The following is a 21,860-nucleotide window of genomic DNA, read 5'->3' on the forward strand; positions in this document are numbered from 1 at the left end:
TCCTATTTCTTATGTTGTTATGTTCTTATGTGCGTAGTATCGGAAATGATTTCGTTCTCCTTTAGGTCAGGGGCGCTTGCCGGGGTTTGGTCGTGTCTGGGGGTCTCTCTCTCTCTCCTTGGGAACTTCTTGCTATGGCAAACTCACTCGTTGTGTCCAGTTCTGCCGCAATTGTGGCATGTATGGGAGAGATGGGGCGCCTGGACTGCGCAATCCTTTTTATAATGGCCAGGTTTCCCACACCTATAGCAGCTCCCTCCATCGGTTCCCAGGGAAGATACCCCTGCCCTGGCGCTTTGCGTCTTTCTCTGTTGGTTATCTACAGTAATAGCCCAGTTCTCTAGCTCGTCAAAGGTGTTAAAGTTTACCAACCCGGTCTTTAGGATTACTCGGTGCGCTGGGCTCAGCCCGTCCTTATATAGCTGGAGGAATGCGGGGTTCTGTCTATCGGTATCGGGCATTCCGCCATGGGCCAAAAAGGCGTCAAATTTCCGTCGCCCGTATTCCTGGGCTCCTTCCTCCTTCCTCTGCACTACCCCGACGATTGCGTTCCAGCTCACGGGGATTCGCCGCATTGTTTGGGTAATATCATCTTTAAAATCCGTCAGAGCTCGGTCTTGCTCTCGGCGGCCCTCGTTCAGGTTCGCGCACCAGGTCCCGTTTTGGTGCTCTACCTGAAGCCGGGGCCAATGATTCTCCGGCATTTTGGCTCTTATGAGCCCTGCTATATCCCGATTATATAAATTGTGACATATTTGCATCTCCTTAAGTTTTTGCCAGAAGATCGCGTTACTGTGTCTGGGCTGGAGGGTCGGGAGTTTGTCCAGCAGTTTCATCGTGTCCCCCCGGGGTAAGGGATACATGGGTCATCTTTATCCGAGCCTGGGCAGATCGCCCTCGCCCGTCTCCCCCTTGCCCCCCGGGGACACACTCAATTTTAACAGGGGCTGCCATTACGCTCTGGGATGGGGATCGGTGGTAGATGGAATGCTCCCCACTGTCGGGCATAGTGGACCCGTTTCATCCACTAAACATTCCCAGTCGGGACACTCCTCACTCGGAGGTTCGTGTGAGAAGTCGGACAGCGCTGGCACCACAGGGTTAGCGGCCATCACAGCGGCGTGTTGTCGCTGTGTAGTTTGCTCCTGCTTCCCTTGTACATATTTATGAACTCGTCCTGCAAGGGTGACATCAGCCTTTAACATTAGGATCCAAGCCTTGTCATCCTTGCTCCTTTTCTCTTTCGCCCACCACTCCCGCTGTGTTTTGAGAGGGTCGTGGGGCTTCCACTCTGCCTTCATCATGTTTTTAATTAGATTCTTGTTTTTATCTGCTGGGTAACGGGTGAGGGACCCTTCTGGTCCCCATTCAAAGGTGGTACTGTTGCTATCCATGTTAGTTTCCTTTACTAGGATCAGTAGTATACTAACCCTTGGTCTAATGCTTTCACAGATACTTGTCTGTGTATCTCTGATTGGGTTACGGTCTCGTGTTCCCACTGTTAGTACGTTTCTACCTTCAGTGGCAACCCGCAGAGCCCGACCTGTGTGTAATGGGGAGATTGCCGCTCTCAGAGGCAGGTGAGCTCTGTACAGCCTCTCCGCAGCGTACGGAGAGACTACCGACTACAGTGACCGGGGCCACGAGCTCCTACCCAAACTCCTATTGCTAAATCGACTCTCAGAGGGCAGCCGTTTCCCTATCTCCCAGGGAGTCACCCGGACCTGGGTGCGGACTGGCGTGTAGTCGACCGCGGGTCTGAGTCCCCTGACGTGTAGTCGTTTTTTCACGCTCCCTGAGGTCTCCTGCTTGTAGTGTTCGAGGCACTCACAGAGGCTCCAGACTTCGCAGCGCCCCGACATGTGCCGAACTCCGAGAGTCCAATCCCACTAGCCCAAGACCTTGGACGTCCTCCTTAACCTTAAATCCCAGGGTGCTGTCCCTGAACCTTAAATCCCAGAGTAATATCCCTACTCTGTAACACCTGTTCTGTCGGGTCCCCTAGTGGGCAGTCAGTCTGTGGTCGGGCTGGTCGGGGGTCAGCGGAATGTAAAAATAACACAATGAATCACAGTTCGCGATCCCAGCCGCCCGCCAAAAAGAAACTTGAAGCCACGTTACCGCTGTGCAGCTACCGAATGGACCCTGTTCACAAGTTCAGATCGCGGCAGCCGTGAAACACCGCTCTGACACTGGGACACTAATATTCCGCGGGTTTGATGAAATAAGTAAAGATACTCACCCAGTGCCAGGAGACGGTGTTCCAGCGACGGTTGCGATCCTGGGCTAGCCCCCAGTTGTTAGCGCGAGTGGGCGAAACGACCACTACGGGCTCAGGGTGATGTTCAATAACGGCACAGCTTTACTTTCTTTTACGTCGACGGAGAAGCGCAGTCAGGACATACAATCGGACTGTCCCGAAAGCGCTCTGCCCGTCCCTGGCAGCAGGCTATAGTTATACCTGAAATTCAGTGCAGTATGCGATTCAAACGCTAATACTTTATTTACAGTATTGGACCTTAGCCATCCTGTCTCGATGTTTTCAAGTGTTGAGGAAATTGTTTTAAGTGTGTATTAATTGCTTTGTCTGATTGGTTATTAATGGTCTAGAATCTCTGGGATTTGAACCACAGGTGTGTCATTGATCTCAAAAGCGGATTTGAGGGGCCAGGAATGTTTCCTTATCTATGCTAATTTTAGGTGTCTCCATGGGTTGTTTGACTGTTTTAAGGGTGCTGATTTTGATGGGGTGGGGATTTAGTTCCTGTAGGTGCCATCCTGTCCAGCTTCCCTTGTGTGCTAGCCCTCATTTGCATTCTAAAAGCATGCTCTTGCCGACTGATCGGTGTCTGTTACTTTGTGATTTTTAGTGGAGCGGCTCTGAGGTAACTTCAGCCTGCTTCCATTTTGTGTGCCCAATTTCATAAAATGTGTTGTCCGATAACAGAATGATAGAACAGTTAACGTTCCCGTAATGCCTCAATAAGTTGGAATCGTCTTTTTTATTTAAGTTCAGTTTTCGCACTTACAGTCAGAGAGTCAGGGAGGCTTACAGAGGGGAAACAGGCCCTTCGGCACAACTTGTCCATGCCTCCCGTTTTGTTTAAACCCCTATGGTACTCACAATTGCCCGCATTTGGTCCATATCCCTCCATACCCATCATACAATTTACGTATTTAAACGCTTTTTTAAAATACCAAACTGCACCCGCCTCTCCTGCTACCTCCTACGACCAGCCACTCACCACCCTCTGTGTGAAAAGATTGTCCCTCTGAACATTTTTGTATTTCTCCCCTCTCACTTTAAACCTATGCCTTCTAGTTTTAGACTTCCCTACCTTCGGAAAAAAATATTGACAATCTAGCTGTTCTGTGTCCCTCTTTATTTTGTAGACCTCTATGAGATCACTCCTCAGCCTCCTACGCTCCAGAGGGACACAAACAAACAGTCTATTCAGCCCCTCCTTATAACTCAATCCATCGTGTCTCGGTAGCAACTTGGTAAATATTTTCTGCAGATCTCGAATTGAGAAATCTGGAATGGGATGGTGGAGGGAATTAAATTATTGATAAAGTAATTAAATTCCAAAAAGCCAACCCGATTCAAATAATCATATCGCTAATATATTGTCGTCAAAACAACACGTATGTAATGATGATGATGACAGTGATGATTGCAATGTTAATAATAGAAACACAAATAAATTGAGAAAGCTGAATATTAGCAGGTGAAGTGGAGTAAAACTGAAGAAAGGCGAGGCGTTTTCTATCGCGCTTTGAGGGTATGCACAGTATTCGGAACCACACATTAGCGTACATTTTTGTCCGCAAATAACCAATGCCATGATCTGTGTATTTGATAGGATGAATACAATGTAACTCTACTGCTGGATCCGATCCGTACATCTGTAAATATTTGCTGATAATATGGAAGGATAATGCAAACGATTGAGTTGCTGCCTGCGGAATTCTGAGAATTATGTTTTCATGTTGTATATTGTAATTTATCCTTTCGAATGAATTGACGCCATATTGGTTTGGTCGTTCTTCGTTAACCGTGGACAACCTCGTCACGTGTGAAGATTTGATATTAACACTTCTAGTTGAAAATTTCAGACCTCCAGCCATGTTTGCAATTGACGACCATACTTGTCAGGATTACTTGCCCATAGCTAATTGTACCTTTGCAATCAAATGAGTACGTTTTAAGAGATGTCCAAATTGTCTTGGATCTAAAATAACATGAACACTAGATGAAGAGTTGGCAAGACATTTCCTTATGACATTATTGAAACATTTATAATTGATGAATTTCCGCATTATTGCAATGGTCATAATTAACCTCAGCATCGATATAATTTTCATTTAAAAATAAGCACATTTCACAATATTTCTTGGTGGAATTCGAACCCGTTTCCCCATTGCCTCCTCTATATATCGCCGTTCTTAAACATGGAGTATTTATATGTATATATCAATGGATGGAATTAGGTTGCAGATCAGCGGAGAGATCTTATCAATTTGGGCTTGGTAGGAAAAGTGTTATGACATTCTCATTGTTATGTTCTGCTCGCAATACAACTTGGAAAATGGAATTGACAGGTTACTTAATCTAAAATTAATTACTTAGGATAATCCACGAGTAAATTTCGGAAATGGAGAATAGGGTAAAGTAATGTGAGGATAACATGATTGTCAGAAATACCTTTAACATTTTAAGATGCATTTATCGTAGACGGAAGTTGAAGCTTAAGCAACATTTCCAAGGCTAGAAATCTGGAATTCGAGAATAACCTACAGAAAAAAATATGAGACCCCTTGAGTTAAGAAGAAATTAAGAATAACCGATAAAAAACACCAATAGGAATGGTACGACGTGAATAACAGCGGATTGATTAAAACAAATCTTATGCATGATGACCAATGATTGCAGAAAATTTGACAAATGATGAGTTTATTTGGAGAAGAACAAAGATCGCAAAAACAATTCAGACATGGCCGCCGGAAAACAAATCGTCCGCTAGAAATCACGAAATAATTTGAAACAAAACAAAAGAACAAAAATGCAAGAGCATGCTTTTTTTTTAGCACGATTATTCTTCCTGACATTAGTATTCATACCTCCATGATTCAGGTCTTGTTTCTGGATGAATATTCATCGTCCATACCTTTTTCTGCCTGAAAAAGTGATGGGCCATCACATTCTTAAAGTGCTGCATTATTTTTCATGTTGCAATTCGGACAGGTACGTTGCATAGAAAGAAACCAGACTTTTACATAGCAGCAGTAAAATAACACCGTTTTAGCTTGCAAGTTAGGATTGTGTGTGTCTTGGAGTAAAACACTTTGTGTTGCTGCCATGCATCTGTTGCTTTGTTTTGTTCAGTGATTCAGGACGTTTTGGAAAGTGTTTGTACTAATCTGTAGGTTATTGCAGATCTACACCATGAAAACAAATCCTTCCCTCATTTTGTAATTAATGTTCTCGTCATGCTCAGTTATGAATGCCTACATATTTCACAAGCCTGATGTTAGCAGTTTTTGCACAATTTATCTGTTACTCCCACGCTACGTCACTCGATATTAAGTTTTCACTAAGTTTAATAAACTGTTCTGGTCAGCAGTCAGAAGTTTCAAGGGGACAGGCTGGAATGTTCTTCCTAACGGTTTCACTCTGCTGACGTTTTTGCAACACGTTTATTTGACAAAAAACCCAAATATCTAATCTTATTATGCCAAGAAGATGCAACGTTCACTGAATTCATCCGTTGCAAAAATCACAAGTTTTGTTACAGCTTGAAATATCGAAACTATTCTATTATCAAGAGTTTCATCAGCGTAATCACTTTTTAATTAATGGATTGCAATTAAATGGTTCTCAATTATAACTTGACAGAAAACACAGATACCAAAATGCTACTGGATTTCGCAAGCTGCACAGATGTCCAGCTGCACAGAGTTATTGATCTCCATCGACAAGAATTGGAAATGTCAATTGAAGACCATGCAGAGGATGTCAGTAAATTGATTAACGAAGCAAACGTGTTTACTGAAGCAGAGACTGAGGTATGCTACATTGATTTCGGAACCATATACTGATATACGAATAAAATGATTGCATGTTTACACCGAATGTCGTCTTTGAACAGAAAAGTGTATCGTCAACGTTTATGGTATACTGGTATTAATTGGGGATTGAAGCACAGCATAAATTTGTTGCCAGTATTAAGAATACCCGTCAGTCCTTTGTCAGATACAATTCATGCAAAAACATATTTTCTTTAATTTGAAGTTAATGTGTTAATTAATGCTGTAAGTGTTTCCCATGGAAAACGTAGAAGTTCAGTCCATAAGTGTTCAGGACACTAATTAACACTAATTGGCCTTTTATTTTTTTCCAACAACAACAACATTAGAGTGGTTCTCAGTGAACGCAATGAGTTCAATCCCATAATTAGAATAGATGATGCCAATTGAAGAAATGCAAAATGGAGAACTAGTTAACGTCCAATCTTCCAGTTCCACTTCAATCACAAGTCTAAGAGAGGTGACACTGATAAAGTCAAGGATCATGCAGGTTGTGCATTCCACTATGTTGCATCCATTCATTCTGTAGTGTTCGTTGCCTTCTGGTCATCAATGCTGCTTGACAGCGCCAAGTGCTCTGATTCAATTCTACATATCTTTCAATAACAGTGAAGATCTATCTCGGAATTAGAATTGTGTGTATTATGTGGTTACAAACTTACAAACATATTTGCCGTGCATTTTTCAGCTAATGAACACCGTTCGTTCTTTGCGTCTGTGGTGCCTTGAGTGAATGTGAAGGTAGTGCAATTAAGCCATGAAGTCATGCTGGTTTTGTTGATTAGATTATGGCTGTCCAGTGGCTCTGCTATTACTGCCCCAGTAACTGATTTCGAAATTTCCAAGCAAATTGATGTATGTATAATCGGCCTCTGGTTACCTGTTTTTGCCCCTCTCCATTTATAATAGAGGTGTCGAAAAGAACCTCAATGATTTTTGTAAAATTACAAAGAATGCAACCATTATCACTGGTGTCACGTCTTGCAGGGTTTCAGGTTGTAAGTCATGAGGGCCACTTAGCTGCCTTTTGTCCCATCAGTTTGTCTAATGCCTCTTATAGCATGATGGCGATGTAACTCAAATCCCACCCCCCCCCCCCCCCACCCGTATAATTCAGTAATAATTTAATAGACTCTAGACTTGAATAATTTTATACCGTAAAGAAAGATGCAAAACATCTATTTAATCTCTCTGCCATTTACTTGTTTCCCCTTAGCCACCTCCCACAGATCAATTTTCTAATGGGCTGTGTTAGTTTGTATATATTAGATACGCTGTTCTTGTCAGTTTTTTAAAAAATATATTTTCCTTGGTAGTTTGCCCTCATCATTTATATCCTTCAATATCTTTTCAGTCCTGCTTCACTGGATTGTCAATTCATCCCAGTATTTGGGAGTATCACTGGCCATTGCCTACTTATGTATTTTTCTTCCATTTTATGCTCTACTTCGTTATTCACTCATGGTTCGTTTCTACCTCTGCTACAATCTTTTCTTTTCACTGGCATATCTTTTAGTAAACACAGTAAAAAGTCTGACAACACCAGGTTTTAGTCCAACCTATTTATTTGATAATATACTCACAAGCTTTCGAGGGGACAGCCTCTTCGTCAGGTGAATGGAGAGTTCTGGCCTCAGACAGAGCATATAAAGCACAGACAGTTTAGAGATTTATATGCTCTTTATGTGCTTTATATGCTCTGTCTGAGGCCAGAACTCTCCATTCACCTGACGAAGAGGCTGTCCCCTCGAAAGCTTGTGAGTATATTATCAAATAAATAGGTTGGACTAAAACCTGGTGTTGTCAGACTTTTTACTGTGTTTACGCCAGTCCAACGCCGGCATACCCACATCATATCTTTTAGTAGACAGTCACGAATTGCTTCCTAAAATTTCTGCCACTGGTTGCTTACTGTCTTTTATGCTATCTAGTCAGTCCTCTTTACCGAAATCTAAGCACATTTCATTGTAATTTTATTTATTTAAATTGAACAAAATTGTTTCTAACACAATTTTCTACTCTCTGCATTGCATTAAATGGCCTTATGTCACGATCACTAATTCCAAAACGATCTTTTACTTTGAAGCCATATATTAAGCCTGTCTCACAAGCCATTACCAGTTCCACCTAATTTGTTCTCTTGTTGGTTCCATTAAATCTTGCTCTATCTGGCTATCCCAAATGCACTTGGTCAATTCTTTACCTTTCCTACCTTTTCTAACGTGATTGCCTCAAGCATAATGAATATTAATGTCAACCATTTGTATCAGTCAATTATTTGTACATGCCCGTATTATTTGTTGATGTATACACTTCATTATATTTCAGCTACTGTTCAGGGGCTTAGTTATGATTCTTATTTCCCTTGCTGTTTATTACCAGAACAGAATTGAATTCACATCATTCGAGCTATTTCATCTACCATAACTGACCTAATTTACCATCAGTGTTATTCCCACACTTTTTCCATTCATTCCTGAGATTCCAGATGCTCGAATGTGCCTCAATATTACATTTCCACGTTTTATCTTCTTCAAACGTTGTCTCCGTAATGTTTATGAGATTTTATCATTTACCTAAATTTGCATTTCCAGTTCGTCTAGCTTATTCCAAGTATTTCATGCAGTAAGATGCGCTGCCTTTATTCATTCGTGTTCGCAATTTATATTAATCTCAACTTCCCTTTGCACTGTGACACTTTACATTTCGCTCTTGGTCACCCTGTCTACCTTGTTTGTGTTTTTGTTTTGTTCTCACATTCATGAGTGTCATTGTTTCTCTGTCCCAAGCCAGCTTGCATAGATTAGAATCTCTCTGCCAATCCATGTTAAAACTTCCCCAAACACTCTGGTAAATTGTCGGATTTGGACATCAATCCTGATTGGAGAGCTATTCAGGATTGAGAGGAAAAGGCAGTGGAATAGCATTGAATCATAATTCTCCTTTGGGAGAGCTGGTACCGACATAAAATGGGCCCAATGGTCTCCATCTGTGCCTTAACAATTCGGTGACGCAGTTTACCTTCTAAATGGCGATTATTAACATATTTTGCTATTTTAATTCTGGTGGCTATTAGTACCTAATATGGAAGAATGCTTTGCTGCTAGAGACAACTTTAGCAGCTCAATTTTCGAAATATTCCATGGGATTTTTGACTCCGCCTTCAACCACATATACACAGCGACTATAACCTCGGCATGGTTTTAACTTATCTTCTGTCTAACGCGCCCTATATTTCGTTTTTTTTAAACCAGAAACGAAAGATCATATACCATGCACACTTAAGTTTTGAAGAACTACAATTGGGTTGAAATATTAACTCTGATTCTGGCTCCATTTGTCGTTCGAACTCCTCCTTTATCTAGTGTTTGTCTTTTATGTTGTTATGTCTGGTGTCCGTACATATAGAACACACCATACTACAAATTCTGATTGCATTTCCGCTTTTACAAGAATAATCCAGCTTGGGCCAATAATCAATAACCGAAAAATAAGAGTATAAAAGTTTATTGATGAGTCACGAGTAAGGCTTACATTAACACAGTTATCAAGTTACTGTGAAATTCTTCTAGTCGTCACAGCCCAGTGCCTGTTCGGGTCAATGCATTTGACCAGCACAACTTTCAGAATGTGGGAGGAAACCGGAGAAACCCCATGCAGACACGGGGAGAATGTGCAAATTCCACACAAACAGTAACCTAAGCCAGGAATCGAATCCAGGTCCCTATCACTGTGAGGCAGCAGTACAGCTACTATCCTAGCTACTATGCGACCATGCCGCCTCAGATTGGAACTGACTATGATTAATGAACTCTTCTTCAGAATCAATGGCAGCATAATTTGTTAAATAACTCTGCATCAATTCTGGAACTAAGATGAAGAATTACCTCGGACATTCTCTGACGGGAGTAAATAAAAAGAAGGCCGCAAGGAGACAGCGGGCAGCGTCGGGAGTGGGCAGCCGAGTGAGTTGGGAGCAGAGTGAGAGCTGTAAGGGCTTTGGCTCACTGGGCTTAGGCGAGAGCAGGATTAGGCGAGTTGTGTTACTGGTTCCGTCTTTCTTGTTTTCCATTTTTGAGTTCATAACTCCAAAGGTGTTCAGGTAAATGGCAGAGTCTATGGGGAGACGCTTCAGCTGCATTAGGTGTCATATGTGGGAGTTCCTGGAGACGACACGTCTCCGAAAAGTTCACATCTGCATCAAGTGTTTGGAGCTGCAGCGTCTGAGGGCCCGGGTCAGTCAATTAGAGCTGCGTCTTGAGGATGTATTTTTAGTCAGGGAGAACGAGGCAATAATGGATATGAACCACAGTCAAGTGGCATCCCAGAGCCTTGTGGGTTGCGGGAGGGGTGGGGGGTGGTGGTGGTTACCGTTAAGAAGAGGAAAAAGAAAATAAGCCCTGGTCCAAAGACTACCCCAGTGGTAGTCCCCCAAAATATAAAGGGCAAGGGAACAACAGGGGTAAAAAAAGTTAAGAGCGGAGGACCAGAATGCCTCAGAGGGAAGGAAGGGGGCTGGAAGTGAGATAGTGGTGGGGGATGGGATGGTTGAAGGAAGAGATAGGGGGTTCTGTGGACAAAAGCGAGACTCCAGGATGATAGTCTGCCTCCCTGGAGCAGGGGTACAGGATGTTTCGGAGAGGGTAGAGGGAATTTTGAAGGGCGAAACGACCCAGGCTGACGTAATTGTACATATAGGAGAGAATGACGTAGGAGGGAAGAGCAGGGGGTATATACGTAGGCAGTTCAGGGAGTCGGGGGCCAGGCTGAAGAGCAGGGCCTCCATGGTGGGCTGGAGCAATTGTCGAAATCCAATCATTGATAGCAAAGCAGCAAGCTGCAGTGGACTGAATAACATAATGAGACATTATCGGGAGCAGAAGTATGAAAATATCCACAAAACTACGCATGAAAAATCTGGAGTTGTATTAAATATACAAACATATCTTCTAAAATCTCAATAAGTGAATAAATTATGATTTTGCTTTCTTCCTGAATTTTGAATATGGTTGGTGTATCCTCAGGACTTATCTGTTCATGTTTCAAAAAAATGAGAATAAGGGACCGAGAGTGATTGAGAGCGAGCAAAGGAGTGGGTGAGAGGGAGAGAGTGAGAGAGATTGTAAGAGAAAGAGAGAGAGAACCTGCGCGATTCGAATTTCTGCATTCTTAGTCTAATTACAAATATAATATCTTTGATCTTCAGGAAATCCGTAAACTTCTTGGTCATAATCGAAGAAAAGAGGTTTCCCAGTTTATTGTTAATACGCTGTTGGAAAAGGGATCTCGGGAACAAAGACCAATCTGGAGAACATTTCTTGTATGGAAGATCAGCAAACCACAACTGAATGCTGCATTGTGCGAAATACATTACATAGATCAGAAAAAAGGTATGTGACAATCATAAAGTAGCAAGGAATACATAAAATGCATTCAAGTACGCGCAACTGAATATTCGGTATCCACTCCTAGTCTACTCCTTCATCATACCCAATACGTCTCCCAGCACCGATGATACTTCCCCATGCAGTCACAGGAGCTGTGACACCTGCCCGTTTACATTTTCCATGTTTACCATCCAAGATCCAAAATACACAGTCCAAGTTACATTTGCCCTTCTTTCATTTTGGTCTATTGCATTTGCTGTTCCCAACGTGTTATGCTGTATATAAGAGAGACCAATCTGGACTGGATGATCACTTTACTGACCACCTTTGGTCTGTCCGCAATCAGGACCCTGACTTTCCCGTTGCTTGCCATTTTAAAACACGACCCGGTTCCCACGCCCACATGTCTGTCTGTGGCCTGCTGCAATGTTCAACGCAACGTGCAGGAGCATGACTAGGCACATTACGGCCATCCAGTCTCAACTTCGAATTAAATACCTTCAGATGATTAGCTTTACCTCACCTCGAACCCTTTGTTTCCATTTCCTTTCATTTTTACTATTTTCTATGTTTAATTATAAATTGTCTTTCTCTACTTCCGCTCCCCCCCAACTCTTTCCCCCTTCTTACCCAATTTTCTTATCTTTCCCCTTTTGGTTCCCCTTTCCAATTTTCGTAAATATTATCTCTCTCCCACCCATTTAACCCCCCGCCGCCCCCGCCCCACATCCCCACAATCTTGATCGGTCACATCCTACCCTCTAATTTCAGTTTCTCTGCCGTTTGTACATTCACAATTTCTATAATCTCCATGGAATCCCATTAGTAGCCTTTCTCCTTCTTTCATTGGTAATGGCGCATCTTTCATTCCTTCACCCTACAGCATAAACGTCTTCCACTTTCTATGTTTTTTCAGCTTTGTCAAAGAGTCATCTTGTCTCCAAATGCCAGCTCTTTTATCTCTTTCATGCCTGCTGAGATTTTCCAGCGTTTTCAGTTTTGTTTTCAGGATCCAACATCTGCAGTTATTTGATTTTATCCATATTCGGTAGGACTTGCTTTCAGAAATTTTAGAAAACAACAATTCATTTTCAGGTCAATTTCACAAATGGTGTTTTCACACGATTCTCCCTTATGTCATCATTTTTAGATTCCCTTCCGAGGTTTCAATGTGACTGGAGAGGGAAAATAATACTGTGTGCCCTTTGCATTGGTGTTGTCGAGTCATAAGAGTTTAAAGCACAAACGTAAGCCTTGTGGCCAGTCGGGTTTGCACTTTCCATTAATGGCTTATTCATTCCTATCCTAATTTCTAACACTTGGTCAATAGCCTAGTTGTAAGAGTGTTTCTCACATTCAGCTAAGTGATTCTGAAGAGTTGTGTGATTTCCGGCCCGGAATGAATTTCAGACGATGAGTTCCAGTTTCCCGTCACGCTCGAAATGAAAAGTGTCATTGCTAAAACCCCCACTAAATGCCGCTCATCGCAAATTGAAGCCATTTTGTTTTTGACCCATCTGCTAAAGAGAACTATTTCATCCCATCTACCCTTTGCCGGTCTCTTATCATTTTTAACACATCAGTCAGGTTCTTCTTAAAACTTTTTTTTATCTAAGGGAAACAGCCCCAGCTTCATTAACCTCGCCTCGGATTCTGTTTTTTTTTGATATCATTATGTGTTCAGCTCGAAGCGAAATTATCATCATTCATATTGCAAGACTAGAGAGGTGGTGCTCGACAGACTGGAGGGGCTGATTGTGGACAAGTCCCCAGGACCGGATGGAATGCATCCGAGGGTCCGAAAGAAATGGCAGAGGTTATAGTGGATGCCTTGGTGGTTATTTTCCAGACGTCGCTGGATTCCGGAGAAGTGCCGGAAGATTGGAAAACGGCTAATGTTACGCCGTTGTTTAAGAAGGGTGCCAGGCAAAAGGCGGGGAATTATAGGCCGGTTAGTTTAACGTCTGTGGTAGGTAAAATGTTAGAATCCGTCATTAAGGAGGAAATTGCAAGGCATCTTGAAGGGAATTGCTTAATAGGGCAGACGCAATACGGTTTCATTAAAGGGAAGTCGTGTCTGACAAATTTACTGGAGTTCTATGAGGATGTGTCTAGGGCGGTGGATAGAGGAGAGCCGGTGGATGTGGTCTTTCTGGATTTTCAGAAGGCGTTTGACAAGGTACCTCACAAGAGGTTATTGCAGTAGGTCAGGGGGCATGGAGTTGGGGGTAGGGTGTTAGCGTGGATAGAGGATTGGTTGTCAAATAGGAGGCAGAGAGTGAGGGTCAATGGGTGCTATTCGGATTGGCGGTTGGTGACTAGTGGGGTGCCCCAGGGGTCGGTGCTGGGGCCTCAGCTATTTACCATTTATATAGATGATCTGGAGGAGGGAACCGAGTGTAGGGTGTCGAAATTTGCTGATGACACCAAGATTGGGGGAAAGGCAAATTGTGCGGAGGGTGTGGAGAGTCTGCAGAAGGATCTAGATAGGCTGGGCGAATGGGCCAGGAAATGGCAAATGGAATTTAATGTTGGCAAGTGTGAGGTGGTCCACTTTGGTAGGAAGAATGATAGGAAGGACTATTACTTACGTGGCGAAAAACTGCAGCAGGCGACGGTGCAGAGGGACCTCGGGGTCCTTGTGCATGAGTCGCAAAAACCCAGCTTGCAGGTGCAGCAGGTGGTCAGGAAGGCGAATGGGATGCTGGCCTTCATAGCGAGGGGGATTGAATATAAAAGTAGGGAGGTCTTGCTGCAGCTGTATAGGGCATTGGTGAGGCCGCAGCTGGAGTACTGTGTGCAGTTTTGGTCGCCGCACCTGCGCAAGGATATTTTGGCCTTGGAGGGAGTGCAGAGGAGGTTTGCTAGGCTGATACCGGAGTTGAGGGGGTTGAGCTATGAGGAGAGGCTGAACAAACTCGGCTTGTACTCGTTAGAGTTTAGAAGAATGAGGGGAGATCTCATTGAGACGTATAAGATGATGAATGGGATGGATAGGATAGAGGTGGAGAGGCTCTTCCCACTCAAAAAAGACAGTAGGACTAGGGGGCACAGCCTCAAGATAAAGGGGGGGCGGTTTAGAACGGAGTTGAGGAGGAACTTCTTCACTCAAAGGGTGGTGAATCTCTGGAATTCTCTGCCCGTTGAAGTGGTGGAGGCTGCCTCGCTAAATATTTTTAAGAAGCGGGTTGATGGGTTTTTGATAAGAGAGGGGATTAAGGGTTATGGGGAGAGGGCGGGAAAGTGGAACTGAGCCACGACAGATCAGCCATGATCTTCTTGAATGGCGGGGCAGGCTCGAAGGGCCAGATGGCCTACTCCTGCTCCTATTTCTTATGTTCTTATGTTCTTAAGACTTTTTGAGTTTAACCCGATCACCCTATGCGCACAACCATGTTATATTTTAATTTGCAAGTCTACATGTAGGACGATTAACTATAAAATATGGCCCATGCTAGATATGAGCTTTAAGCTGTATGAACGCCTTTAGCATGGTGAATTATATCAGTGCCCTGCCCATACAGATATATTTACTTTAAGTAAATATGTCTGTACTTTATTGTACTTTAAGTAAAACTGCAGTGCTTGTGAATTTCAGGAAATATAAGAAATGTAGATTAGGACTTGAGTTAGCCATACGGAAACATTTTGTTAAAAGCCTGCACGTAGTCGAACACATCGTGGCCCACTGTGAAATATCTCACAGAATCTGTAGAATAATGACAATCACAAATTTATTTGTAGTTGTCTTTGATGTCATGATAGAAGAACAATTGATAAGATTTATAAGTGGCCGTAGTCTTCCGCTGTGGAAGAAACAAAAATCACAGCTCAACACTTAACGTTAGAGGACATATTCTGCAATAAACCAATTGAATTTCACACACATTAAACATAAATTGAATTGGAGCACCAAACAAAATACAGGTTGTTTTTGCATTGATCGGCAGGCACAATCAAAAAGTAGCTCCCAGCTATTCAGCATCGAATCATAGAGTGTATACAGTACAGCAGGAGGCCATTCAGCCCATCGAGTCTGCACCAACAGCAATTCCCCCCTAGGCCCTATCCCCGTAAACACATGCATTTACTCCGCTATAAGTCCTAATACCAAAGCAAAAGATAAAGCATATGATGCAGCGAAGATTAGTAGGAAATCTGGGCAATGGAATGTCTGTAAAAACCAACAGAAGACAAATAAAACAATAATTAAGGGCACCTGCTTTGTGAATGGCAAGAGTGAACTTTGGACAGCTGAAAAATGACGCTGAAGAGGTAATAAAGAAGAACAATATCGGGAGATCTGAATAGGAACCTTACATCAGTCTTCAAGGTGGAAGATACCAATAACAACACAAAATTTCAAGAAATTCAGGGGGCAGAATTGAGTATGATGTCCATTACAAAGGAGAAGTTGCTCGGGAAGCTGAAAGATCAGTCGATGGATAAATTTTCCGGAGTAGATGGACTTCACTCCAGAGTTCTGAATCCAGAGTTCGGAAGTAGATAGCTGAAGTTATAGTGGAGACCGTAGTGGTGATCTTTCGAGAATCACTGACGTCAGGGAGGATCCCAGAAGACTGAAACTCATCAGTATAACACCGATGTTAGATAAAAGACGAAAAAGTCAAAAAAAGGGAAATTGCAGGCCGTTAAGTATGATGTCGGTCGTTGGTAAGAGTTTCGAGCCCATTATTAAGGATGAGATTTTAGAATATTTCGGAGTGCATAGTAAAATGGAACAACGTCAAGCGGCAGTCATGCCTGTCAGGTCGTTTGGAATTACTTGAGGAGGTAACAAGCGGGTTAGAGGAAGGAGAACCAATGGGTGTTACATACATCAATTTCCAGAAGGCCTTTAACAAGATGCAGTACAGGAGACTGCTGAGTAAAATAAGAGTCAATGGTGTTAGCGACAAGGTACTAGCATGGGTAGAAGATTGGCTGACTGGTAGAATGGAGAACAACTGGTTCCTTTTCAGAATGGCAGCCGATGATTCGTGCAGAGCTTCAGGGGTCAGTATTGTGATCACAACATTTCATTCTACATGGACGATCACTGTGAATTAGCTGAGGGCATTGCGGCTACTTTGCAAATAATAAACAGGCAAGTAGATAGACGGGTGGTATTGAAGAGGTGGAAAGGCTGCAGAAGGACATGTATGGATTGGGAGAGTGGGCAAAGAAGTGTCAGATGGAATAGAGTGTTGGAAAGTATGAGGTAATGTACTTTGGTAGGAAAAATAGAGGAGTCGAATATTTTCGTAATGAAACAAGTCATTCATCTCCCCGACTTCTCAATGTAACACCGTTCCTTAAGTGTCTGGTTCAACGTTCTGGATCTCCTTCCCTAACTGCATTTGAGTGTACAGACATCCTAGGGACCGCTACTGTTCAAAACTGTAGCTCACTGCGACCTTCTCAATAGCAACTGCGCGGAAAATTAATGCCATCGTGCAGGATTCCACCTGTGAAGATTCAAAATATCATGCAGCGTTGAAAATCGGGAATGATGCATCTGTTTTAATGCGTTGCAGCAATGTGCTTTGCAATGCACATTGTCGAAGGGAAGGGATCGGAAATGGATAAATAATAATTCACATTGAGCATGCAAGGACAGACTGAACGGGCATCATCTCCACAGATCTTTCAGATCACATATTCAAATGTTGGTTACCAATGTGTGCATGATCTTATTTTTCAGACTTTTTTTTGCACACGAAAGCGAGAAATTATTCAGCAAGTGCACAAAATTTAATTTAAATCTGACTACTCGATCCAATTCTGCTCACCGCATTATAGCAAGGTCACGTTTGAACATGTTTGTTATGATGTTGGGTGAAAGAAGCGTTGTGGAGTTTCTGGCAATGCACAGGTTAATAGGTGCATTACTAGAGAAAAAAAGAAAGCCGCTGAAAGTCGGGAAAAGTTGGTCGATTCTGTTTCCATCAGAACACCATCTAATCAGAAAGCGCTAATTTGTTTTCTGTATATTTTTATCCCATTTCTCGTCTGGGAGATAATTTGTGCTGGCACCCATCTGGATACTTCATTGCCTTTGTTTCCTCTATCCTATCACTGCTGCCAATATTAGCAGTTTCGGTGAAATTTCCACATTCACGACCTTCCACTCCCTGCCTTGAACAGTACTGGGAGCAGGGCAACGGGGCTGGCGGATGTCCCACGAGAAAAAAAAATCCGAAAGGTGGCATCGACTGGTCGACGTTGAAGCACAATGGGACTCATGAGGCTTCATTACACTGTGCAGAGATCCCGCTATCGGCAAAAGCAGGGCAATCCGACTGACCAGTGTCTCCATCAGTCCTGGAAGCTTCAGCGCGACGATGTTGCAGCTCAATGGGGAGCGGTAAAAAGGGAAACTCTTTTTCACCGATGAAGGAAAGTCCAAGGATTTTGGCTTTGAAGGTTTTTTTTTCTCTCTGTTGGGGACAGGTGGGTAGGTGCTTTCGTGGAGAGAGTCATGTAAACTTCGTAGCAAGCATTCTTGGGCCTGACCTGTTCATTTTAACATGGTGGGTTGCCGTTTTGGATGCTCCCAATGTTTCGTTGTTTTTTTTTAAGAAATGCATCCATCCTTTTCTTGATGCCATAGTAGAAACGTTTGCAGCCCGTCTGGTGCAGTTATGCAGAGAATATTTTTAAGAAGCATGTTACAAAATGTGGCAAAATGACAGTGACGAACGACAGTTCATTGTCGTTCCCAGTTCAACCCATTTCACTATCGTGTCGCATGCTGATTATGGCAATGCCATTGCGGACTGGTATACTAAACTCTAACTCGGAAATGCAGAGAGCGTACCCTCTGATGCTACCTCCCATCTCACACTTCAGTCCTTGACCGTGGCCGAACTGATTAGCATCAGATTATTCTTTTCGGATTTCGGTAACATTGTCTCTTGGCCGATTCTCCCGCAATGAGCTCTAACTTCAAAAAGACCTCAACTAAATTCGTGATTTTATCTGAGGATTAAATCCATAAAGACAATGCCAAGTTTGACGATGCATATGCTCCTGCCATATTGTTCTCACTTCGGCCTTTATAAACTCTTTCCTTTACTATTTCTACAGATCCTAGAGCTTTACTGTCTTTCATATCCACCCCTGAATGCTTCCTTTCCCCTCTTTTCTGACTTTTGTTAGTGAAATAGTCCACACATTCCTTTGTCATGATTTTAAGGGACGAGGAATATTTCATAATTCGGCTGGGAACACTATCATTTTTGAATTCAGCCCATTTTCGTGATTTTAAACCGATGATGTCAGCTCCTACTTCATTCCGTTATTGTTATTCTTCGAATTCCTTCTTTTCTTCATCAAATACCAGACATCCCGGTTGTTGCTCTACTGCCAGTCTGGTACGCGTTCGGTTTGTTAAGTTTTATAGTACGGGACACTTGGCATTTCACAGGGAATCGTTTGTCTGTTACACTCCCTGCTTTCCACGCTTTCACATATTCTCCAGTTCTATTGCTCCTACTGTCGCCCCTTTAATGTCCTCAAACTTATGACACATCATTTTTTAAAATTATTGTGATGAAAGTTCAATACAGCACGCGCGTTAACTTTATTTCTGACTCCGCAACTATTATTAAGAATTACTAGTTTGACTATTTCTAACGTTTTTTTTTAGAAATATTCTGAAATCGTAATAATTGCTTATGAACGTTAATTTGTATATTATCTTTCTAGTGCGCAAAAATGGTAGAAAATGGAAGGCTGCATGAGTTGCCAACGTTTTTTTCTTTCAAAGCTACTGTAACAAGCATTCATTTTAGAGAGGGTGTTGATGAAATGCAACAATTACCGGCTGAGTCTGGCTTGGAGTGGAAGTTTTTTCAATCAGCTTCAGTATTCCAGTTCCATTGCATTTTCGTGCTGTGACAATGTTGGGCTTGTTTATGAAAGAAATGTTCCCTGTGTCTATGCTATGTAATATAAAATCAAACGATTCTGAAATGTTAAAACTTGTATGTTGTAATTAAAACACCGCTTCTTAATAGTATCAGAAGCAATCTCACAACAATATGTTAAAGCCCAAAACGTTAATTTGGAATCACAAGCTTTCGGACTGAAGCTCCTTCATCAGATAAGCCCGAACCTGATGTTGTGAGACTTCTTACTGTGGTACCGGTCCAACGCCGGAACCTCCACATAACGGCTGTCATCGATTCCAAATATTGCAACAGTCCACATTATTTTGGCACATTGTGCCAGACAGTGCTGAATACATATTCTATTTTTTTCACAAATGGCTTTAAACATATTGTTATACAGTGTTACGTCCTTGATGTAGATGATTTCTGTTAATCTTTTTTTAAATTAGCATACCATCGTCAATAACGTTGTTTATATTTATTTAAGACGCAGAACTAATGCACAAATTCGACCTTTGCCAAAGGAACAGAACGATGAGCGTGAAAACAGCAGGAACAGAACGATTCAGACGCTGTTTCATAGATGAAAAGTATACTAATATCATGATTGTTTCTCCACCTCGTGGGAAAAAACTTATGGAAAATGAACTGAGAGTCCGAGGGAGAGAACGTGAAGAATTGCAGAAGGCCATCTCGAAGAACGATCTCGAAGAAATTCAGCTCTCTCAGTTAATGAGAAGCAGATCCTCCAAAAAGGAATGCTCTGACATCACCTTCGTAATTGGTCCGACCGGAATTGGGAAAAGTACTATGTTACAGAAGATTATCCATGACTGGTCCATTGGGGAAATATATCAACAATTTAAATTTGTTTTTCCTTTCAAACTGCGAGAATTAATTTCAATTGGTGAAGAAACATGTTTGAATGCTCTGATACTTCATTCATTCCCATACTTGGAAAACCAACTGGAATATGTGTGGTCCGAACCAAGAAATATTTTGTTTATATTTGATGACTTTCATGAAATTCAGCCAACCATCGATTTTACCAATGTAGAAGGAGATACAGATCCCCAAAATCAATGTGTCCACCCGGGGTGCTATCGCAAAGTATCTGACCTCCTTCTCTGGCTTCTAAAGGGGCAATTACTGAAAGGGTGTTCTATGCTGGTAACAAGCCGACCTTGGAATCTAGAAAGATTACCAAAGGCGAACATAAATCGAACTGCCGAAATCCTTGGATTCAACTTCAATGAAACAACACAATTTGTTCAACGGTATGTTGGCGATGGACACTGTGCTGCACAAATATTGAAATCTATTGAGAATGATGAAATGTTGCACGCCCTATGCTTCAATCCTCGATTCTGCACAGTCCTTTGTTCTTTAGGGGCTGCGATGCCACCACTCGTCGGCAGTGCACAGGTCTTCTCCTCCTACATCACATGCCTTTTAGAGGGATGTGGCTATGCCGCAAAGGATTTATGGAACGAGTTGCTAAAATTTGGGGAATTAGCCTACGAAGGAATTTGCAATAATGTTGTTGTATTTCAAGAAGGACAACTGAAACGGCACCATCTCCTTAATTCTATTTTTAGCCCAGTTATTATGATGCAGATTCCAGACAAAGATCGAGATAGTTTTGTGTTTGCTTTCACGCATTCCGATTTGCAGGGCTTTTTCGCGGCAATAATGAAAATTCGATCTGCAACAAGAGACAACCATATACGTCTGCTGCAAGATTGGCAAAAATGCGCCGACGACAGATTTCTGGTGGTTTCACTCTTTCTTGTTGCCCTCTCATCACGACATCCCGTTTATGTTCTTGATACTCGTTTGAATGATTTGCCCGATGAAATACACTCGCTTACGTCAAATTGGCTCAAAGAAAACGGCAAACAATTGGAAGATAAAATGCAACATGAGCGAAGCCAACGAATACTCTGAGAATTGTCTTGTTGAATTTGGAGAGAGAGATACGACGATGGGCGCATTATCACAGTTAAAGTGTATGCAATTCACAAAGTGTCGGCTTCAACCATTTGATTATGCAACTCTATCTAGATAACTAATGGACGTTGACATCATGGAAGAGCTGAAACTCAGTATTCGTGCTGTAAACATCGAGGCGATCAATCAGCTAAAAGATGTCCAGCATAAAATCAAAAATCTCAAGTAATTCCGCTACTAACATTTAATCAATAACCATGTTATTGTGATATTTTCTGCCATGCTAGCTCCTCCTAAGTTGAAGGGTAAAAACATACATCAACGCGAATGTTCAAATAATACTTAAAGAAGCTCTCATCCATTTTAACCATAACTGATTGCATGTTGGGAACATCACTTCTGAACCTTGTGTATATTTATGTCACATGTACCTTTGGATATATCTGTGCTATGAATTCCACTTTGCCTTAATCAAAGCACATTAGAATTTATTTTAAAATATGTATATAGCAGAATTGTTGACTCTGACTGTCAGACGGAG

The 21,860-nt window shown here is 42.2% G+C and overlaps 1 protein-coding gene across 1 annotated transcript in view; it reads left to right on the forward strand.

Annotated features, from left to right (window-relative positions):
* LOC145351373 (NACHT, LRR and PYD domains-containing protein 3-like) overlaps window positions 1–21,316 on the forward strand; it is a 39,079-nt gene extending 17,763 nt beyond the window's left edge. Inside the window, exons 2-4 of the mRNA XM_080200985.1 lie at window positions 5,897–6,066; window positions 11,294–11,477; window positions 19,857–21,316. Of these exons, the coding sequence (XP_080057111.1) occupies window positions 5,897–6,066; window positions 11,294–11,477; window positions 19,857–21,316 (1,814 nt within the window). The remainder of the gene's footprint in view (window positions 1–5,896; window positions 6,067–11,293; window positions 11,478–19,856) is intronic.
* Window positions 21,317–21,860: the final 544 nt, after the last annotated feature.

The sequence above is a fragment of the Carcharhinus amblyrhynchos genome, chromosome 13 (genome assembly GCF_965287045.1).
Source record: "Carcharhinus amblyrhynchos chromosome 13, sCarAmb.v2.hapA, whole genome shotgun sequence".
Classification (NCBI taxonomy): domain Eukaryota; kingdom Metazoa; phylum Chordata; class Chondrichthyes; order Carcharhiniformes; family Carcharhinidae; genus Carcharhinus; species Carcharhinus amblyrhynchos.